Here is a 17,959-nt window from a genome sequence, read left to right as displayed (position 1 = left end):
CCTGTTTCTTACTCACTGGCATTCCCCACTCTGCCACTACTCAATCTCATTTCCTTTTCCATATCAAATCCTGCAGAATAGTTGTTCAGGGAGAGATAAATGAATAGGAGTTGATATGGACACACCATGCCTTCTTTGCCAAACTCTTATTAATCACAGTAAGATCTTGAAAGAAAGGGGATGGTAAATCTGCATTTGAGTAAGAGGCTGTTTGCTAGAAACAATGGAAGGAAGAGGCCAGAACAGCCACACTAGGGAAGAAGCCCCAGGGTCTGGTACTTCTGTAGTGCTCTGACAAGATGAAGACAATTTCCCCATTCAATAGATAGCAATTTGCTATCCTTTGGTAGCTTTCTGCCACTAATACACATTTCTCCTCAACTGGGTCTGCCCATTGTTAATCAGTGCACTTATTATTCAACCTTTAAACAACTTCCATGTCAGCACAGAACAGTAAAAATACCCAAAAGCAGGTTGTGTGATAAGATCCCTCCTCTTCAGAGAGGGGGGAATTTGCGGGCGGGACCCGCTCTACGCAGTGAGCAGGGGGCGGGTCCCGCCCCCCCTGCTCCACCTTTACCTGCCGCGCTCAGGGCTGGCCAATAGGGCCAGCTGGGGGGGCGGAGCTAACAGGTCTTTAAATTAGCGCGGCAGGCTCCAGATCGCCCCTTTTCGCCCCTGCACCACATCGGATCTCCCACCCACCCGCCCTTTAGGTCGTCCCTTAGTCAGGTTCATTTTGACCTTGCTATGGACTTCGGTTGGTCGCCTTTGGGTCGCCTTTGGTGGCCCAAAGGGTCCGGGTAGGAGTTTTTTCTCCAATTGGCTAATTGGCACCGGCCTCTTGGTTTTTTCGCCTACCTCGTAGCAATTCATCACAACTTCTTCGGTATTTGGCTGTAGGCATTGGAATATGGAGTTGTCTGGTGTGTTCGAGGACTGGTTGTGGCCATCATCCAACCCTCCTCTTATAGGGGTATCCCCTTAAAGGGATCCGGCGGTCGTGGATCCCGTCCGACGCCCTGCTGGTGGCTAGGGCCATGGCACGACCCCGGTGGCACCAGGGTGAGCTTTCAGTTGTATTTGCATCAACAGGCTCCTCCCTTGGGGTGTTAACCTGATATGACCCCCCCCCCCGGCCGAGCGGGGCGGAGTCACGCTTGCTAGCGAGTCCAATGCCTAAGCCAATACCTCTCACTTGCTTTAACCAATAAAGTTGTGGCCTTATTCTACCCATCAACCTTAATACCACGTGTCACTGTGTCTTTATTTATTGCGGGGGGCGGGTCCTCGAACCGCAAACAGGGATGGAGGAGCTGGCGGTCATTGAAAACGTTTATTATTACGGAGTGACTTACTAGTTACTGGTTCCGTATCCTTTCGTCTTGGTAAAACCTATTGATATAGCCACTACCAACGCTGGTAGACCTGTAAGAGAAACCCCCACTGATTAGCTTAGTGTCAGGCATGTACAAAGTCTGTTTTGGGGGCCTAATCAGGCTCCTGTGGCAGTTTATTTCCTGGGGTTAAAATCCTAAAAAAACATCAACAACTTCAATCCTAAAAAACAACAACAACTCAACAACTTTGGTTAGCCCCCACGGCCCTTCACTTCATCAAATCTGGCCCTCTTTGAAAAAAGTTTGGACAGAGCATGAGACTCTTAATCTCAGGGTCATGGGTCTGAGTCCTATGTTGGGTGAAAGATTCCTGGATTGCAGGGGGTTGGACTAGATGATCCTCGTGATCCCTTCCAACTCTACAATTCTGTGATTGTATGATTACTTCCCTACACATTTAATGGCTCTTGCCACAACATATTTGTCAAGTCTCTAGGGTGCCACAGTGCCTTTGTGGTTTTTGCTGAAATATGGGCTACTCTCTTAGAATTTATCCAGCAATCGTTATTCCTGTGAGCCACAATGCATGCTTCTTCTTATGGGATGTGAAAAACCACAGCTTACTGTATTAACCTATAGAGATTGATTTCATAGGGAGGGGTGGAAAAAACCAAACCTTTTCACCAGCATGTAATGTTAATGCACACTTCACCTACCAGGAGCTTGTCAACAGTTCAGCTTCCATCCCAGCATGCCTCATTTTTATGTTGCTAAGTGACCAGTACATTTGACATAGTGTACAACAAAGAAGCCGAACTGAGATGTGATGTATTTCAGTAAGGGTATTTAAAATAAAATAAAATAAAACATTGCTTGTGTTTTTGTTATTACCAGGCTTTACTGAAAATCTGCTAAAGGCTGTAAGTTATGGTGTGATAAACTCTCATAATCAATGAGACATTCATCACCAGCCATATCTTGAAGCAGATCAATAGAATTAAATTATATTCCTGCTTGCAGTTCTATAGAAAATCTCCCAGTACTAATATTCGGTTTAGAAACCGTGCAATCTACTACCTGTCAGGATTATTGAAACATGCTTTCATGTTCCAAAGGTTATCCGTGCATGAAACATTAAGCTGAAAAACATCTTAGCTGAGTCATATGAACTCACCCCATCCAAGGCATAAAAAGCGTTTCCTTATGAGTCGTGTCCTAATTTTTCCAGTAACAGCCATGTAAGACTGCCACGCTTCCGTCAAAACCCAACAAAATGAAGCTAAGAAGAAGAAATGTAAAAATGCTGTGGTCGTGGTGCAGATCCCCTGCAGACAGAGAAAAAGAGAGAATGGTTGTATTTAAAACTCAGAGATAGTCAATTAATCAAAGGACTGATAAAATTTCAACAGTTTGACTTCAACTATGCAACAAACCCAGCTTTTATACTAGAAAAGGATAAAATGTCTGACTGCACGCATTAACGTACAGGTTGCCAGCCATAATCATGTGTGGGGAGGAGTGTCTTCAGATCGGAGCATATGCCCAGGCTGGCCTCTTTGAAAACCATCCATGTCTTCAAACAGTTTCCTTGTCCCCCCAGTTGGAAGGAACAGTGGCCATGCTCTCATCATAGGTGTCAGGGGACCTTCCTACAGGGAACCTCCCCCCATCCTGTAGACCAGCTCTTCGCCCAGTGAGAGCAGCAGCAGTGGGTCAGGTGGGGGGAATGAGGAAGTTAGCGGTATGGAGGTGGGCAAGGCTCAGTGATGTTGGAGAGCCTTTGTGCCACCTTGACCAAGAGGTGGAGGGGAACAGGCAGCCCCTTCCGGCGCCTGAATTAAGGTGCGCCACTAAACGTAAGGTTGGGAGGAGGCATTTCGGGGTGCAAACTCTTATGCTGGTCATGCAACAGGAAACGTCCACTCCCGGATTCTGCAAGTGACTAGGAGGTCATGTTTTCTGCTATCTCTGCACTGTAAATACTATGCACAATAAAACCTTTAAAGACAAGCACGGACTTGGGCGTCCTTACTCGAGAGTTGCCGCAACAACACCATTACAATAGGGAACACTGAAAGTGTACTGCTCAGATAACAAAAGAAACAGAAAAATAAAGTACAATTTATAATCCCTGCATTACACAAGTGTGTGAATTAGGACAGGAAAATAGTGTCTACCTGGTGTGCACTTGTGTGCAAGAATTCCAACACATATGTGCAGGAATAATTTACCTGAATACTGCCTCCCATCACAAACTCCTTGCATGTGAAAAGACAACCCATTGGAGGAGAATGATTTCGTCTACACTGGAGTTTAATGTGGACTTGAAGCTGCTTGTGTCTCTATTTTGGGGGAAGAGCAGCATCCACATAATGTCTCCCTTGTCCAAAAGCAGCCCACAATTCCCACCCCTGCTAAATTTGGATGTTTCCGATCCTCAGATAATTTAACGAGGGAAGAAAATGCAGTACAAGATAGCACATTACCCAACTAGGAATGCATTGACGCACATTGAGTGGGTAGGTCTTTTAAGAAAAACAAAAAACGTGTGATGGCATTTCTCTGGGCCACATTTATCAACACATTCCCTGCTTCCATTTTGTTTCTATTAGCCCAAAGGTAATAATACCACCTTTTCCCACCACTTGTAGTATTTGTAATTTTAAAGCAGCTCTTTTGCATAGGTCTGCTCTTGTTCTAAACAGCCGTATTACATTTTTAATGCGCTTGTAAGTGCAGGAGGCTGGAAAAGGAGAAGAAAGGAAGTGGCAGCCCCCTGTGTGAGTGACTCCAAATCCTTTCCTGCCTTGAAGCAACACACTTATTTTTTTTTTAAAAGTTGGCTGTACTTATGGTCAAACCTGCTATATAAGAAAACTTGTATTTCAACTTATATATGTTTGTGAACACAGGTAAAACGAATACCTGCATGCATGTGTACAACACACACCTCAGGTTTCCAGAACTTATGGTGCATGCAGATGTACTAACTGAGGTTAGGAGAGAACAGTGCTCAGCTCAAATGCATCTCATCAAGCACTGCCCACTAGCGTGGACAGGAAACACAGAGAGAGACTTTGGAGGCATAAAACTGAAAGTGTGGCCAAAAGTGCAACACCCCAGTGTGGACACAGCCTGGACATCTTTCAGACATAACACCAGTTCTGCTAACCATCCACGTTTAGTTTGAGTAAGAAATGCAATAGGGCAGAAGAGGAGGTCACTTTTTGTGTTCCTTTTGGCTATGAAACCTTACAAAACATGCATGACGCAACAGCTGTAGGGCACTCTTCAGCTTTCGAATAGAACCAATGTAAACCAACAATCCTAATAGTATCTCTCTCCCCCCCACCCACCCACAGACAAATTGCAAGTGTGCATTTGAACTCCAAAGGGGAAGAGGGCAAAGCTCCTTGCCTTATGGAGATTTCACTGCAAACTGCAAATAATGTCAACCCATGGGAAACCTCTTTATATATTCAGCTGCCATATCTCTACATATTTTGAAGTGTGGTTTATACAATGTAAAAAAAAACCTACACCGTTATTTGGGTTACCCCCCTCCCTCCATGCATGTCAGTTTCTACCATCTGAGAGGCTCTTTGAAGCCATCGATGGAAGGCTCTCATCTGACACTGTACCACTTAATTAAACTTGACACAATGGCTCATATAAGTGAGCTTGACTTTCCTATTGGAAGTAAATTATGATCCATCATGTCCCTGCTTTGCATTCACTACAGAGCCCTAGATACTGGAGATTTCATAATATAATATGAAATGACACAGTAGCACTCTAACATCAAAGTAACACGGGAAATTTAAAGGATACACTGCACAGGTTACATTTCCCAGCAGCAAACAGTTGTTTGCAACAGACAAATGAACATTTAAAATTATTAAGTTATTAGTGTGGGGTGGGTTATTGATGGCTAGGAGAGGATCTACGAAATATAATTTATCCCTCCAGTCTCCCATGTGTGTGGGTTAAGCAGAGTATTAAATTTCCATCCTTAGCAACAAAAATATAAGCTTTGGAACTAGGTTGTGAAGCCTTTCCTTTTCTGAGCAATTCCAGCTCATGAAAGGGAGCTGGCTCCCCCCCCCCTTTAAAACCCCTCTTAAACAATCAGACGACAACTTATAAAGGAAACTTAAAAATAGCCTTTGCTTACTTAACATTATTGCATTGGATCACAGCAAAGGCTGCAGAACTATGCAGGTAAAAATAGTTCTAGATTTCATGATACTTAGTTGATTACAAAAATAGAGTCTGTGCTCAAGGACGGTGCAGACAGACACCTGTCTGCACTGGAGACATGGTGGGGGCGGGGAGAGAGAGAGGTGTCAGGAAGGATTAAATGTCTTGGTTTTCCCCGCTACAGTAAACAGAGGAAATGACATCACACAGAGCTCTCTATCCACCAATTGCATTACAGTGGTACCTCAGGTTACAAACACCTTGGGTTACAGACTCCGCTAACCCAGAAGTAGTACCTCGGGTTAAGAACTTTACCTCAGAATGAGAACAGAAATCGCGCGCCAGTGGCATGGCGGCAGCAGGAAGCCCCATTAGCTAAAGTGGTACCTCAGGTTAAGAACGGTTTCAGGTTAAGAACAGACCACCGGAACAAATTAAGTTCGTAACCAGAGGTACAACTGTACTATGGTAGGAGTCTGCCTATCTAGCAGTACAGTTCTGTGGTTGTTTGCCCCTAGACTTTCTAACTGTTAGATATTTGACTGCCAAGTGTCTTTCTTCTCTCTTCCCAGCTCTGTATGCAGGCGACAGCCACTTACGTGGGGAAGGATTTTGCTGCCAGTGTTTATGTATGCAGAGATGAAAGTGGATTTGGCAATTTAGGCACTTATACTGGGGGTGGGTTTCAAGCTTATTTTCCAAATGCTTTATTTTCTGTGATCTCAAATCAGCATCTAATCCAATTCAATCATAAAGTGCTACTTGACTTCCTGATCTTAAGTATATAAACTGATGTACCTGCCTGCTATACTGGTGTTAAGAAGATGCCTTGTCACAACACAGAAAGAGAGCGGAATTATTCCTAATCACAAAACGATAAATAGAATCAGCATAAAGGCGAAGGTAAAGATTACTAAAATACTTCAAAATTTATACAAATCATTTATGCAAATCGATTGATATATCCATCAAACAGCACTCCAGACAAGTTTGTTCTGGATCCCAGATGACTGCAGCTAACCACAAAAACCATATACAGTATGTCCCATGATAAATGTTTTAGCCTTTAGACTGGCACATGTCTCTTTTTAAAAAACAAAAGAAATAGCAGAGCTATTAAAATCAAAATGCTTTCCATAATATTTTTGTTGGTGAACAGTATTACAAGTCATAATGAAACCACAGAGTTGCTTTAAGTGAAAAGATAAAGGGATGTTGCTCAGTTTTAGAGCATCTGTGTTTCATGCAGAAGCTTCCCTGTTCAATCTCTGATGTCTCCAAGTAAGACTGGAAACATTCCCTATGTGAAAGCCACTGCCTGTTAGTGGAGACATTACAGAGCCAGGCAGAATAAAGGTTCTGACAGCAACTTCTTACATTCAGTGGGCTGAAGTTTTAGGTAGCAAAGCTCACACCATGGCAATCCTCAAATAACTTCCCAGAGTTTAGACTTCGTGGCTTGAATTCTAGAAGCCCACTGCATGAGTGGAAAGCACTTCCTCTTACACAATGGGAGAGGTCACCATTTTCTGCTAATAACCTCCCTCCTGTATCTCCCCTCTCAGTACTGTATTGCATGACACACTGTCTAACTTTTTCAAGCCCCAAACTGGGATGCACTCCGAGGCAAGTCATGTGACCTGCACTTCTGGGGGGACCTTTCTGCACTTTTGGGGGGACGAGAGTGCAGTGTGAGAGCATGCAAGGTTGTGGCACCCCAAATGGCCCCTGTGATCTTGCATTAAAAAATGGGATGTCCCATTTTTCTCTGGGGCACTTGGGAGGTATGTGTTGATCTGGAGTCTCCCTGCCACCCTCAGAAGCAGCTTTTCAAGGAGTGCCTGGGGGCTACAGCATGTGGGGACATTGTGGGGTGGGTAGAGAAGCTGCTTTGAGCCATCAGAACTTAGCCTGCAGTTTAAATCCAAATCATTAGTTTCAGGGCTAGTGAGCATATGATATGAGGGTGTAATGAGAATTGCAATGTATAGTGGTTTGAGAATCAGGCTCCAAGTCTATGCAGAATGTTTAGCACGGCAATTTCTAAAAAGCATGCTATTTTAATCCCCATGAAATCAGGGACAAATGTGTTATTGACTTCGGTGATTAAAAATTTAGGCTCAACACGGTGTACCTGTGAATGCCGGCAGTGACAGGCAGGGAAAAACATACTATGCACTAAACCTAATAATTGGATTATTTTCAGATACCGGAACATACAGGGGAGAATAGAAGAGAGGAAAGTTATAGCGTGCATATTGATCTTCAGAAGCAACCACAGTAGGTAGTTGTGGAACCAAACTTTATTTTAGTACCATTCATCCTTATATTTAACAGCTTCAGCATGCTATCCAATCATCCCATTCAGGTTGCTCTCCTCCTCCCCTTGACTGGGTAAAATATTGCAGTATACAAGATTGTCCACATGAAAAGATGGTTTTGAAATCCAACCAAGGAAACAAAAATCCCAACCATGTAAGTATACTTGAGCTACTAAGTTTATGACGGACAAAAAAAGAATTCACCGTTTAGACCAAATGCAAGTTGCAGAAGGTAACACTTAAATTCAGGTGATTAACAGTGCAATTATTTTACTGCCCATTCAGATATAAGTCCCATTGACTGCAGTGAGGCTTATTCATAGCTAGATGGGTATAGGACTTTAGCCTAAATGTGTGTGTGTGTGTTTTATTCCCCTCCCTAAGTAAATTTAAAATTACATTTGGTTTTCTTATGAACAATAGAAATGTGTGTTGGTATGCGTGAGAGAAATCCAATTCTGGATTAGGTGAATGAACCCTGTTACATAGGCTCTGGAGCTCACTGTCAAGAATGTTATTGTGCTTGGGTCCCACTTGTGGGTTTCCCCACAGGCATCTAGTTGGCCAGCCACTGTGAGAACAGGATGCTGGACCAGAAGGCTCATTGGCCTGATCCAGCAGCCTCTTCTTATGCTGTTGTATTCTATAGTTTAAGCTAGCACACCATGGCATGCCTGCTCTGGGATCATCTCAAAATCTTCTCCCCTTCCTTAAATTCAGCAGAAAGGGAAATTTCTGGTGATAAATTCTTGTTTTATGGATCTCCCGGAGGGTGGGACCTTGCGACAGTATCTCCCCTGGATGGTATGTAGTGTCCAATCATGAAAATCCTCTCCAGGAGCAGTCTCCTATACTGAAGGTTCTCGAAAGCCCTCTGGAAACTATACGAGAACTATATATTTTTCATCCTGGAGGGCTTTTGTTTAACTTGTCAGATGGTTAATGGGACTGTTCAGAAATGTCGCTTGTCACTTTGAGGATTCTAGGTGCAAAGCAAGATGTAAATACAATAAACAGCATTCAGCGCATGCATTAGGGCTGCCGTGCAGGAGATGGTGATAAAGATAATGTCACTGTCAGACAGTGGTCACCTGTAGTCTGTATAGTGTTGCATGACCTTTTTTAGTTACAAAACACACAGCCGTTTTCTGATTAAGAAAGTGATGGGGAAATGTGCCAAAAAGTTGGTGTGTGTGTGAACAAATTCTTAATGGGAGGATGTATAAGCATTGCACAAGCAAATCGGGACGATTTCAGGATGAATGCTCATTGTCAAAGCTCCTTGTCATAAAATGAATGAATACACAACGATGACTGGAAATAGCCCAATTTCCTTTTACTCTGAGGTGTTTTTAAAAGGTCTTAGTCATGCCTGAGACTTAATAAGCTCCGTTGAATCAACATGCTAACAGATAGTGAGTGGAGAGTCTAAGGCATCATTTGGCATTGATGCGTTGTCACTATGCTGGCGCAACTTGGTGGATTGATGCCCCTGAGTTGACAAAACGTGCAACTACTAATATATAGCACAGAAATGGATGGACACAGGATGAAGTGGGGGCAGATTTCATGAAAAACTTGCTTATGAGTTGTATGGTAAAAAACATGTTTAGTATGTATGAGATTGCAAGTCACTGCCAGGAATATTATGACAGTGGAAGCACAGAAAATCAGAGGGTGCCCGTGCTTACATGGTGTAGCTGGGGCATAAATATTAGGAATTCATTCTGCACAGTTATTATTTGCCTTCCATGGCAGCTTTTGTAAATTTTTAAGAGTATTTTTATATTGCAGAGTTTTGCGGCAAGAGAGCTCTTGCCAATGCAGAATCTTTAACTGAAAGATCACCAAGGAAACCTATTCTGCGTGAACAGAACACTGATCGTGTTGAGAAAAGTGCACACTCACTACACTGATATCAGGAGAGAAATAAATACATCTATGGTTATGGAGAAAATTGGTCTCTTTAATTTAGTCAAAATGTTCTATTTCAACACACATGGAATGTGAATACCTGCACAATACAGGTTTGAATAAGAGTTACAATGGTTGGCTTGGATTTTCCAAGAAAGATGATCTCTCAGCACTCTGAAGTAATGGAATATAATGACCTCCCTCACATAATTTATGTGAAGCTGGATGTGATGGTGAATAATTCTAAAATGAAAGCACTTTGTGCACAGTGAAAGTGGTATAAAATTAATATTAATAGCTGGCATTGGGTTACTATGTGCCACGTAGAAGTGGCCTTTAGCAGTTTGTATTTCTGTTCTTTCAAATGATGTAGAGCAGAAGCCAGGTTAGGTAAAGGTAAAGGGACCCCTGACAGTTAAGTCCAGTCGCAAACGACTCTGGGGTTGCGGCGCTCATCTCGCTTTACAGGCCGAGGGAGCTGGTGTTTGTCTGCTCCGCAGACAGTTTTTCCGGGTCATGTGGCCAGCATGACTAAGCCGCTTCTGGCGCAACAGAACACCGATAGCAGTGCAGCGCACGGAAACACCCTTTACGTTCCCCCCCAATAGTGGTAGCTATTGATCTACTTGCACTTTTTGGCGTGCTTTCGAACTGCTAGGTTGGCAGGAGCTGGGACTGAGCAACAGGAGCTCACCCCGTCGCGGGGATTCAAACCGCCAACCTTTTGATCAGCAAGCCAAAGTCTCAGTGGTTTAGACCACAGCGCCAGCTGCATCCCACCAAAGGTTGCTAAACTGGACCCATAAACCCTGGACATTGGTCATGCTAGCTTGAGCTGATGGAAGTTGTAGTCCAATGACAACTGGAGAGCCACAGGTTCCCCATCCCTGATGTACATGGAAGATGAGTATCCCAACTGGATCCAGAACCTAAGATTTAGACGTTGAAGATAAGTAATATGACAATATAATAATCTCCTATCTAGTACTGCAGTATCTTGAAAATGGAAGAGTTTGTTTTTGTTTTGTTTTCTACAAAAGCTGTTACGGTAGTTGTTTGTGTGTGTATGTGTGTGTGTGTTTAAAAAATGCCAGGAATCTCACACAAGACAGGGAAGTTTTAAGGCTCACTTAATACATGAAATCTTGAACTTGGCTAATAGGTAGTCAGTCTTTTAACACCCATGTGATACGTGTGAAGCTGGGTATCCTACTAAGCACTTTAGCAAATGTATTTTTCACTACCTGCAGCTTCTGAGCCATGCACAAGAGTTGCCCCAAGTACAGTGCACTCCAACCATCTAAACACAAAGTTACCAATGTATGGACCGTGGTGAAAAGGCTACTCTTGTCCAGGAATTGCCATAGTTTGTGCACCAACCAAAGTTGGTAATTGGTGCTCTGGCCTACTGAGGTCAGTAAAGCCTCGAGTGACAGTAATGCTCATTAAAACTATTATGGGCTATTCATTGGGTTAGGATTAGGGTTAGGGTTACAAGAAGAGATGTTATAACAAAGCATGAATAACAAAATCCGCTAGAAATAAAATAAGTGCAATATCAAATTTTATGAATTATTTACCAGAAATAAAATAAAAAATCTGAGCGAGACCAGTGGAAGTGAAAGACTCCACCCCCATTCTAAGATTTTCACCCCCACTTTGGACCTGTCACTCTCTCTCAGCTTAACCTACTTCACAGGGTTGTAATGAAGATAAAATGGGAACGAAGAATGATGTATATACTGCCCTGAGCTCCTTGGAGGAAGGGGTGCAATAAAGATAAAGAAACAGACTCACGGAAACCCAGTTTGATGCTGATAACCTCTGTGAGAATATTTATGAGTATGAAACTTATTATTTCGCTTTCATTAAATGAAGTTTATATAAGTTTTATACTCGGATATATTCTCAGAGAGTTTATCAGTCTCAAATTGTCTCTCCGTGAGTCAATCTTCAGTAATGGAGTGTAAGTTCTTATGCAGGCTACATAAGTACAGTAAGTAAATAAATAAGAGTTGAAATAATGTTAAGCAACTGTCTTTGACCTCCTTCCGCTTCCCCCAGTACGGCTATATTGGGACTTGGGTAATTTATAGGGCTTTGGCTTTTTCCCCCCATTGCTCTTTTTTAGTGCACTCCTGAAGCAATTTTATCTGACTCCTGGTGGCCTTAATCCAGTTGTAAACAAGGGGTAGTGAAATGCTTCCCCTCAGTTTTTCTCATGAGGAGAAGGCGGGAAATGATCTTAAAGGTGTAAAAGAGAGAACAAAAGCCCACATTTTAATGTGGCAACTTGCCGTGAATTCTCTCCAAATGATGCCCTAACTATGCCTGAGCATCTGTGCTCTACAAGTGTGAGGCCCTTCATGCCAGATGGCACCAACTTTATTGTAAATCCTGACCCATCCAGTTAGTATGGCAAAGTCTACCAGTGGCCCCAGTGGGTAGGGATGCCTTATTAACATTCAGGAGGAATTTTAAAAGCATCCCTGTTCACCCAAGCATTTGACAGCTGAAATATACCGACCCTGGCAAGCTGGAACTTAATAGCTATAAAGGCATTACTGCTTTAAAATGTCTTAGGAGATTTAAAATGATTTTAATTGTATTGTTTTGCTGTTTGGTTGTTTTCTGCCCTGGGCCCCTTCAGGAAGAAGGATCAGACCTAAATGGAATAGATTCCTTTGGAATTCCCTTCCCTTGAATCTCATAGACAGGTTCCATTTCTGTTGTCTTTTTGGTGCCTACTGAAGACCCTTATCTTTCAACAAGCCTTTTTAAGCTGAGACCACCTGCAGTCTGCATTTGTATTGGAATGGTTTTTAAGATGCTTTTGTTGTATGTACTCATGTTGTTTGTCACTCTGGGCTCCTTTGGGAGGATATATATTTAAAGTAAATGTGATAAATATATAAAGTTAACAACAACAATTTAAAAGAAAAACCCCAAGGTTAATATGGGGTATGCCCCCAAGGACCATGTGAAGTACTTTCCTTCGAGGAAAAGAGAGCACAAGCTATGGTGCAAAAGGTCCCAGGTTCAATGACTGGCATCTTCAGATAGGGCTGGGAAAGACCGTCCTAAAACATACAGTAATGTTTTACTGGGCTAGCTGGGCCAAAGGCCTGATTTGGTATAAAGGAACGTTCTATGTTCATTTCTATCTCCAGCACCACTTTCTGGAGAACAAAATGCCACCCAAGAATGGAGGAATTGTCAGTGCTTGGTTCAGTGTTTGAGACCATTTTTGGGTAGCTGCTGTAAGCATTTCAGCTGCTTTTGGATTCAGCTTGCTGGGCGGTTATATCTAGCACAGTTCTGATATGGCATGTCAGTTTCCTTGACTGGAAAGGTGGGGGTGGGGTGGAGGTTGGGATGCTCACACTGTCATTGTTTTAAGGTAACTTGACAGTGAAGTGGTCTTTGGGTACTCTTATCCCACAGACACCACAAGGAGGAAGATATTGGCTTCAGTTTTTCAGTCGCTGCAATTTGCATTACTTCTCCTGTTCTTCAATGCAATCTCTATCTCTGGAAGACTTAATTGAGCTTTCAATGTTTAACTTGCATGAATATCTGAGTAACCTGCTTCTCCTCTCTTTAATAAACAATTTGCCTTTGAAGACAGATGTCTGTGTCAGGTAGCAAATTATTCTGGTTTTTTTCATGCTTCTAGGAAATGCAGTCAAAAGAGGGGGAGAGGGAGGGAAGAGAAGAGAAGAGAAAGCTGCTGCACACTTCAAATATATAAACAACAAATAATGGAAACCCAAACCAATTCTTAAAATCTCTTTCCCACATCCCTGGATTATTGTTTTTTAAATTCTTAGATTACTTGCTTTTGATTAGTGTTGTTGTTAAATCCAACCATTTGAAAATTCTCCACTGCTTTCAGAATACTAGTTTGAGCCAAACTCCCATGATATTCAACAAAGAGATAACATAAGGAATTTGTTTATATATTTCTTGTTAACTTATTATTTCAACTCATGGCAGCACAAAGTTTATTTGGATTCTCCAAAGCCCTATTAAGCATGAAAGCAAATAGAAAGGGGTTAAAACCGTGGCTATTTTAAGGGGTATTACAAAACTGTTCATTTAACAAAGAAACACACGGGCAGTTCCTTCTGTGCTCCGATTCTGTGGCTGCTCCTTCAGTGCCTCCCACCTCCCACACCCTGGAACTGCTGCCACAGAGACAAGGGAGGAACCATGTCTCAGTGGTAGAGCACATGCTTTGCATGAAGAAAGTTCCACGTCCTACTCTCCAACATTCCTCAATTTATATTTTACCATATAAAATCAATATATATATATATACCTTACATATTTTAGCACTGATAGTTCTTGGCTAAAAGGCATTCAGTTGGAGAGGGATTTAATGTGATCAACATGTCCTCTCTTCCACACTTTAGACTGTGAAGTAACATCAGTGCAGCTTTTGGGAAACTCAAGTAATCCCCGCTTGGGTCCTTTGTTCCCTTTGGGTTTCTGTTCCTAAAGATTACTTTTAAGTGCCAACACCTCGGCAGAACAGGCAAAGACCAGTTTGTTCAGTTTCTTAGCATGTTGCTTCACGTAGAGATGGTGGCATTTTCAATCACCATTCGATGAATGGCTTCTCGCGTTCATGCAAAACAGCTCTGTAGCCATGCCCAGTTTCTCAGACCATTTTAGACAGATTGGGCGGCAGTAGTGGGGATTTATCCCACAAACTCTGGCACAAGTAATTCCTTTCCAAATGTTTCTTTCGGAAAATATTTCCCCCTTGGCCTTCTTTTGACACAGTGCGCGGGCTCTGGAATATCTGTAGGTATTTGGGTAGTTATGATAGAAAATGTGTTTTAAATTTTGTTCTGCAATTTGTTTGCCACTCTGAGAGCTTGCGCATACAAGCAGCATACAAGTTCCACAATAAAAAAAAATATGTATACAGTAAAAAAAAGTTGAATATTAAACATGCTTTTTCTCCCTTGGAAGGAAGCACCTAATGTTGTCTGCATAGCTTGCAGTACTTGGAGCTGAATGATGCATAGAGTCAAATTGCAAGCAATGTTAATCTCACAGCCTGCCCTTGAATGCCAGTTGTTTTCCTTGCCATAGTGGGATCCTAATGCAGATCAGAAGCCTGGTGTAGAGAGAAGAGAGTTTATCATTTTGCTGCATTGTGGTCCTGATCTAGACTGGTCCTCCCCAGCCCCCCCCCTGCTTGAAATTTGTATTGGAGAGAAAAGCTCCTATTGGAACAAATGGGTCGGAGAAGTAATACTGCCTTAGAAAATAGTTCTGCCAAAGGATACAGTCCACAAAGTTGAAATTTGATTAATTGCAACTTTAGAAAACAACATGACTGACCAGTGGTAGGATAGAAACTTCAGTGCATCCTAGATGGCTTGGTTCACGTGGCATGGTAAACCAAACTATGGCTTCACAAGACCATGTGAATGTGCAGACTCCTGTAGAAGAGCTCACAACCACTTGGCTCCTCATTCCAGGTCCTTTTTACTGCTGCACCATACTGAACTAAGCCAAGGTAGCTCAGCCGTGAGACACTTAATCTCTATGTCGTGTGCTGAAGCCCAATGTTGGGCAAAAGATTCCTGCATCATAGGGTTGGACCAGATGACTCTCACTGTCCCTTCCAACTCTACAATTCTAGGATTATATAATGTTTGTCTTCAGTAAATTCAACGCCATGTGCACAGAGTCTTTGATCCAACCAAATATGCACTGAGCAGCCTAGGCTTGCCACATGCTGCCTTTTTAAAATAAAATAAAATAAAATAAAATAAAACATCTTATCAAATATCTGTTTAGTGGGGAATGAGGGAATGATGAAAGTGGGGTGCAGGTGGCGCTGTGGGTTAAACCACAGAGCCTAGGGCTTGCCGATCAGAATGTTGGCGGTTCGAATCCCTGCGATGGGGTGAGCTCCTGTTGCTCGGTCCCTGCTCCTGCCAACCTAGCAGTTCGAAAGCACCTCAAAGTGCATGTAGATAAATAGGTACCACTACAGCGGGAAGGTAAACAGCATTTCCGTGTGCTGCTCTGGTTCGCCAGAAGCGGCTTAGTCATGCTGGCCACATGACCTGGAAGCTGTCTGTGGACAAACGCCGGCTCCCTTGGCCTATGGAGTGAGATAAGCGCCGCAACCCCAGAGTCGTCCGCGACTGGAACTTACGATCAGGGGTACCTTTACCTTTACCAAGGAAGTAGTCCTGTTAGCACAAGGGCTTCTGCCCGTGCAATGGGACTTCCTCTCCCTATCACTGTGCTCCCAAAATATGTTATGGGGTTTCACCCAACCCTCTGGAGTAGATGGGGTGGGTGCACAGAGAGAAGATGAACAGAACACCCCACTGCACAGGCAGAAGTCCTGGCGCACAGCAAAATTACTTTGTTGAATGCAACCATAAATACAAGCTTCTGCTCCCCATCCTGGATCAGAAGGATTCTGGCTTTCAAAAAGAAAAAAGATGATGATGATACTGGAGAAGCACAGGTGTTGTAACTCTTCATCCAATTAGGCCTGTGTAAATGGTAGGAGCTCAGGGCCCAGAACCAAATGTTGCCCTCTGGGCCACACCCTCTCTCCCCAGCCCACTTCCCTGTACTGGTTCTGCTCTGCATTCTCCTTGAGTGCTTTTGCCTGGCTGGAATGTGCTCTTCCACATTCAGTGCTTATCGCTTGCCTGGATGGAGGATAGACTATGCCTGAGTGTGTTGAGAAATGAAGCTGCTTCACATTTGTTGGTCTGCCAATGTTTGGCTCCGGTCATCCCCACTACTGGCATGTGACCCCTGAAGAGTTGTCCAGATGGGGGAAAAACCCCTTGGCTGGCTCTCCATCCTTGCCAAGCTGAATTAGGATGTGGATTGTTTTTCAGAGGATGCTACCCTTTCTGACTCTAGCAGTTTCAGAATATTTTCAAGAGCCCTTCAGAAGCATGTAAAGCCTCCTCACATTTTCTTTCAAGGATAAAATACAAAATGAAGAGAAATGCCCTTGACAAGGCTACAGGCCTTTTTTAACGAAGCTTTATAATTAAATATTAGGGCTATAGATGACTGGCAATCACATATTGGACATGTGCCATAGCCTGGTTTAATTTAATAAAAGTCTGCTAGCCTGCAATATTCACAGGTAGATAGACGATTGCATTAACATTCACATAATGTAAATGCAACACAAATTAGAGTTTAGAACCAAAATATGTCCATAGGTTGTTTCTAGAAGGACTAATCTTGCAGACCCAAGTCTGGTCGTTTTGGAATTGTGTGATTTTGTCCTTTATATGAGAGATAACTACATCTTGGAGCCCAGTGACCCAAGAACTGAAGAATAATGCCAAGGGCACAATTAACACCTGCAAGAGCAAATGAATGTGCAAAGCTCCTTAAATGGTTTGATTAGTGGGACATTTTCTGTCCAGAAATTCATTTGCAGACAGGGGCGTAGCAAGGGGGGCGATGGGGGCGGGGTGCCCTGGGTTCCACTCTGGGGAGGGTGCCACTTGGTGCCTCACCGCGAGCGAGCAGCCAGCCGCCGCCTGGTAAAACGCCTCGCTCGGCAGCTGGCTGCCCGCTCACTTACTCAGCTGGCGCACGCTTTGCTTCTTCCTGCTTAGGTGGAGCTGAGGGGTGGGCCAGGGCCTCTGCAGTTCCGCCCAGGAGGAAGCCTCGCGTATCGCTGTGTGCGCATGTGGTAGCCAGCCATGAGCCGCCAGAGGGGCGGAAAGCGCCCCAGAGCGAGGATGGGCGCCGCGCCTGCCGCTCAGCCGCTAAGCAACAGACGCAGTGCCCATCCCTGCCCCGGAACACCTTGGGGCCCTCCAGCAACTCACGGCCGGCCCCCGCACACGGCGCCCCGCCCAGCAGGAAGCTTCAGCGTATCTGCCGAGGGGGGCAGCGCCATGTGCGCATGCGGGCGCTGGAGCTATCTGGCAGCGGCAAGCTGCTCCAGCGCCACACGGGGATGGAGCTGAGGTCCCGTGCCCGTGGCTGCCACTGCGACTTTCATGTCTTCAAAATTCCAGATACAGAACATTAGAAATCATCATTATCTAAATCCTTACAAATTACAAAGTGAACTGGTGAGGAAGAGTCATATTTCAAAAGAAACAAAACAAGACAAATACATCTAAAACCAGTAAGATTGGTATCACTGAGCAGGATCTTGCCAAA

General features: G+C 43.6%; 1 protein-coding gene across 1 annotated transcript in view; it reads right to left on the bottom strand.

Annotated features, from left to right (window-relative positions):
* ADGRB3 (adhesion G protein-coupled receptor B3) overlaps window positions 1–17,959 on the bottom strand; it is a 432,921-nt gene that overhangs the window by 45,541 nt on the left and 369,421 nt on the right. The window contains exons 20-21 of the mRNA XM_035109688.2: window positions 2,515–2,665; window positions 1,359–1,428 (exon numbers count right to left, since the gene is read on the bottom strand). Of these exons, the coding sequence (XP_034965579.1) occupies window positions 1,359–1,428; window positions 2,515–2,665 (221 nt within the window). The remainder of the gene's footprint in view (window positions 1–1,358; window positions 1,429–2,514; window positions 2,666–17,959) is intronic.

The sequence above is a fragment of the Zootoca vivipara genome, chromosome 3, assembly GCF_963506605.1.
Source record: "Zootoca vivipara chromosome 3, rZooViv1.1, whole genome shotgun sequence".
Lineage (NCBI taxonomy): Eukaryota > Metazoa > Chordata > Lepidosauria > Squamata > Lacertidae > Zootoca > Zootoca vivipara.
This window is presented reverse-complemented; position numbering and strand designations above follow the sequence as displayed.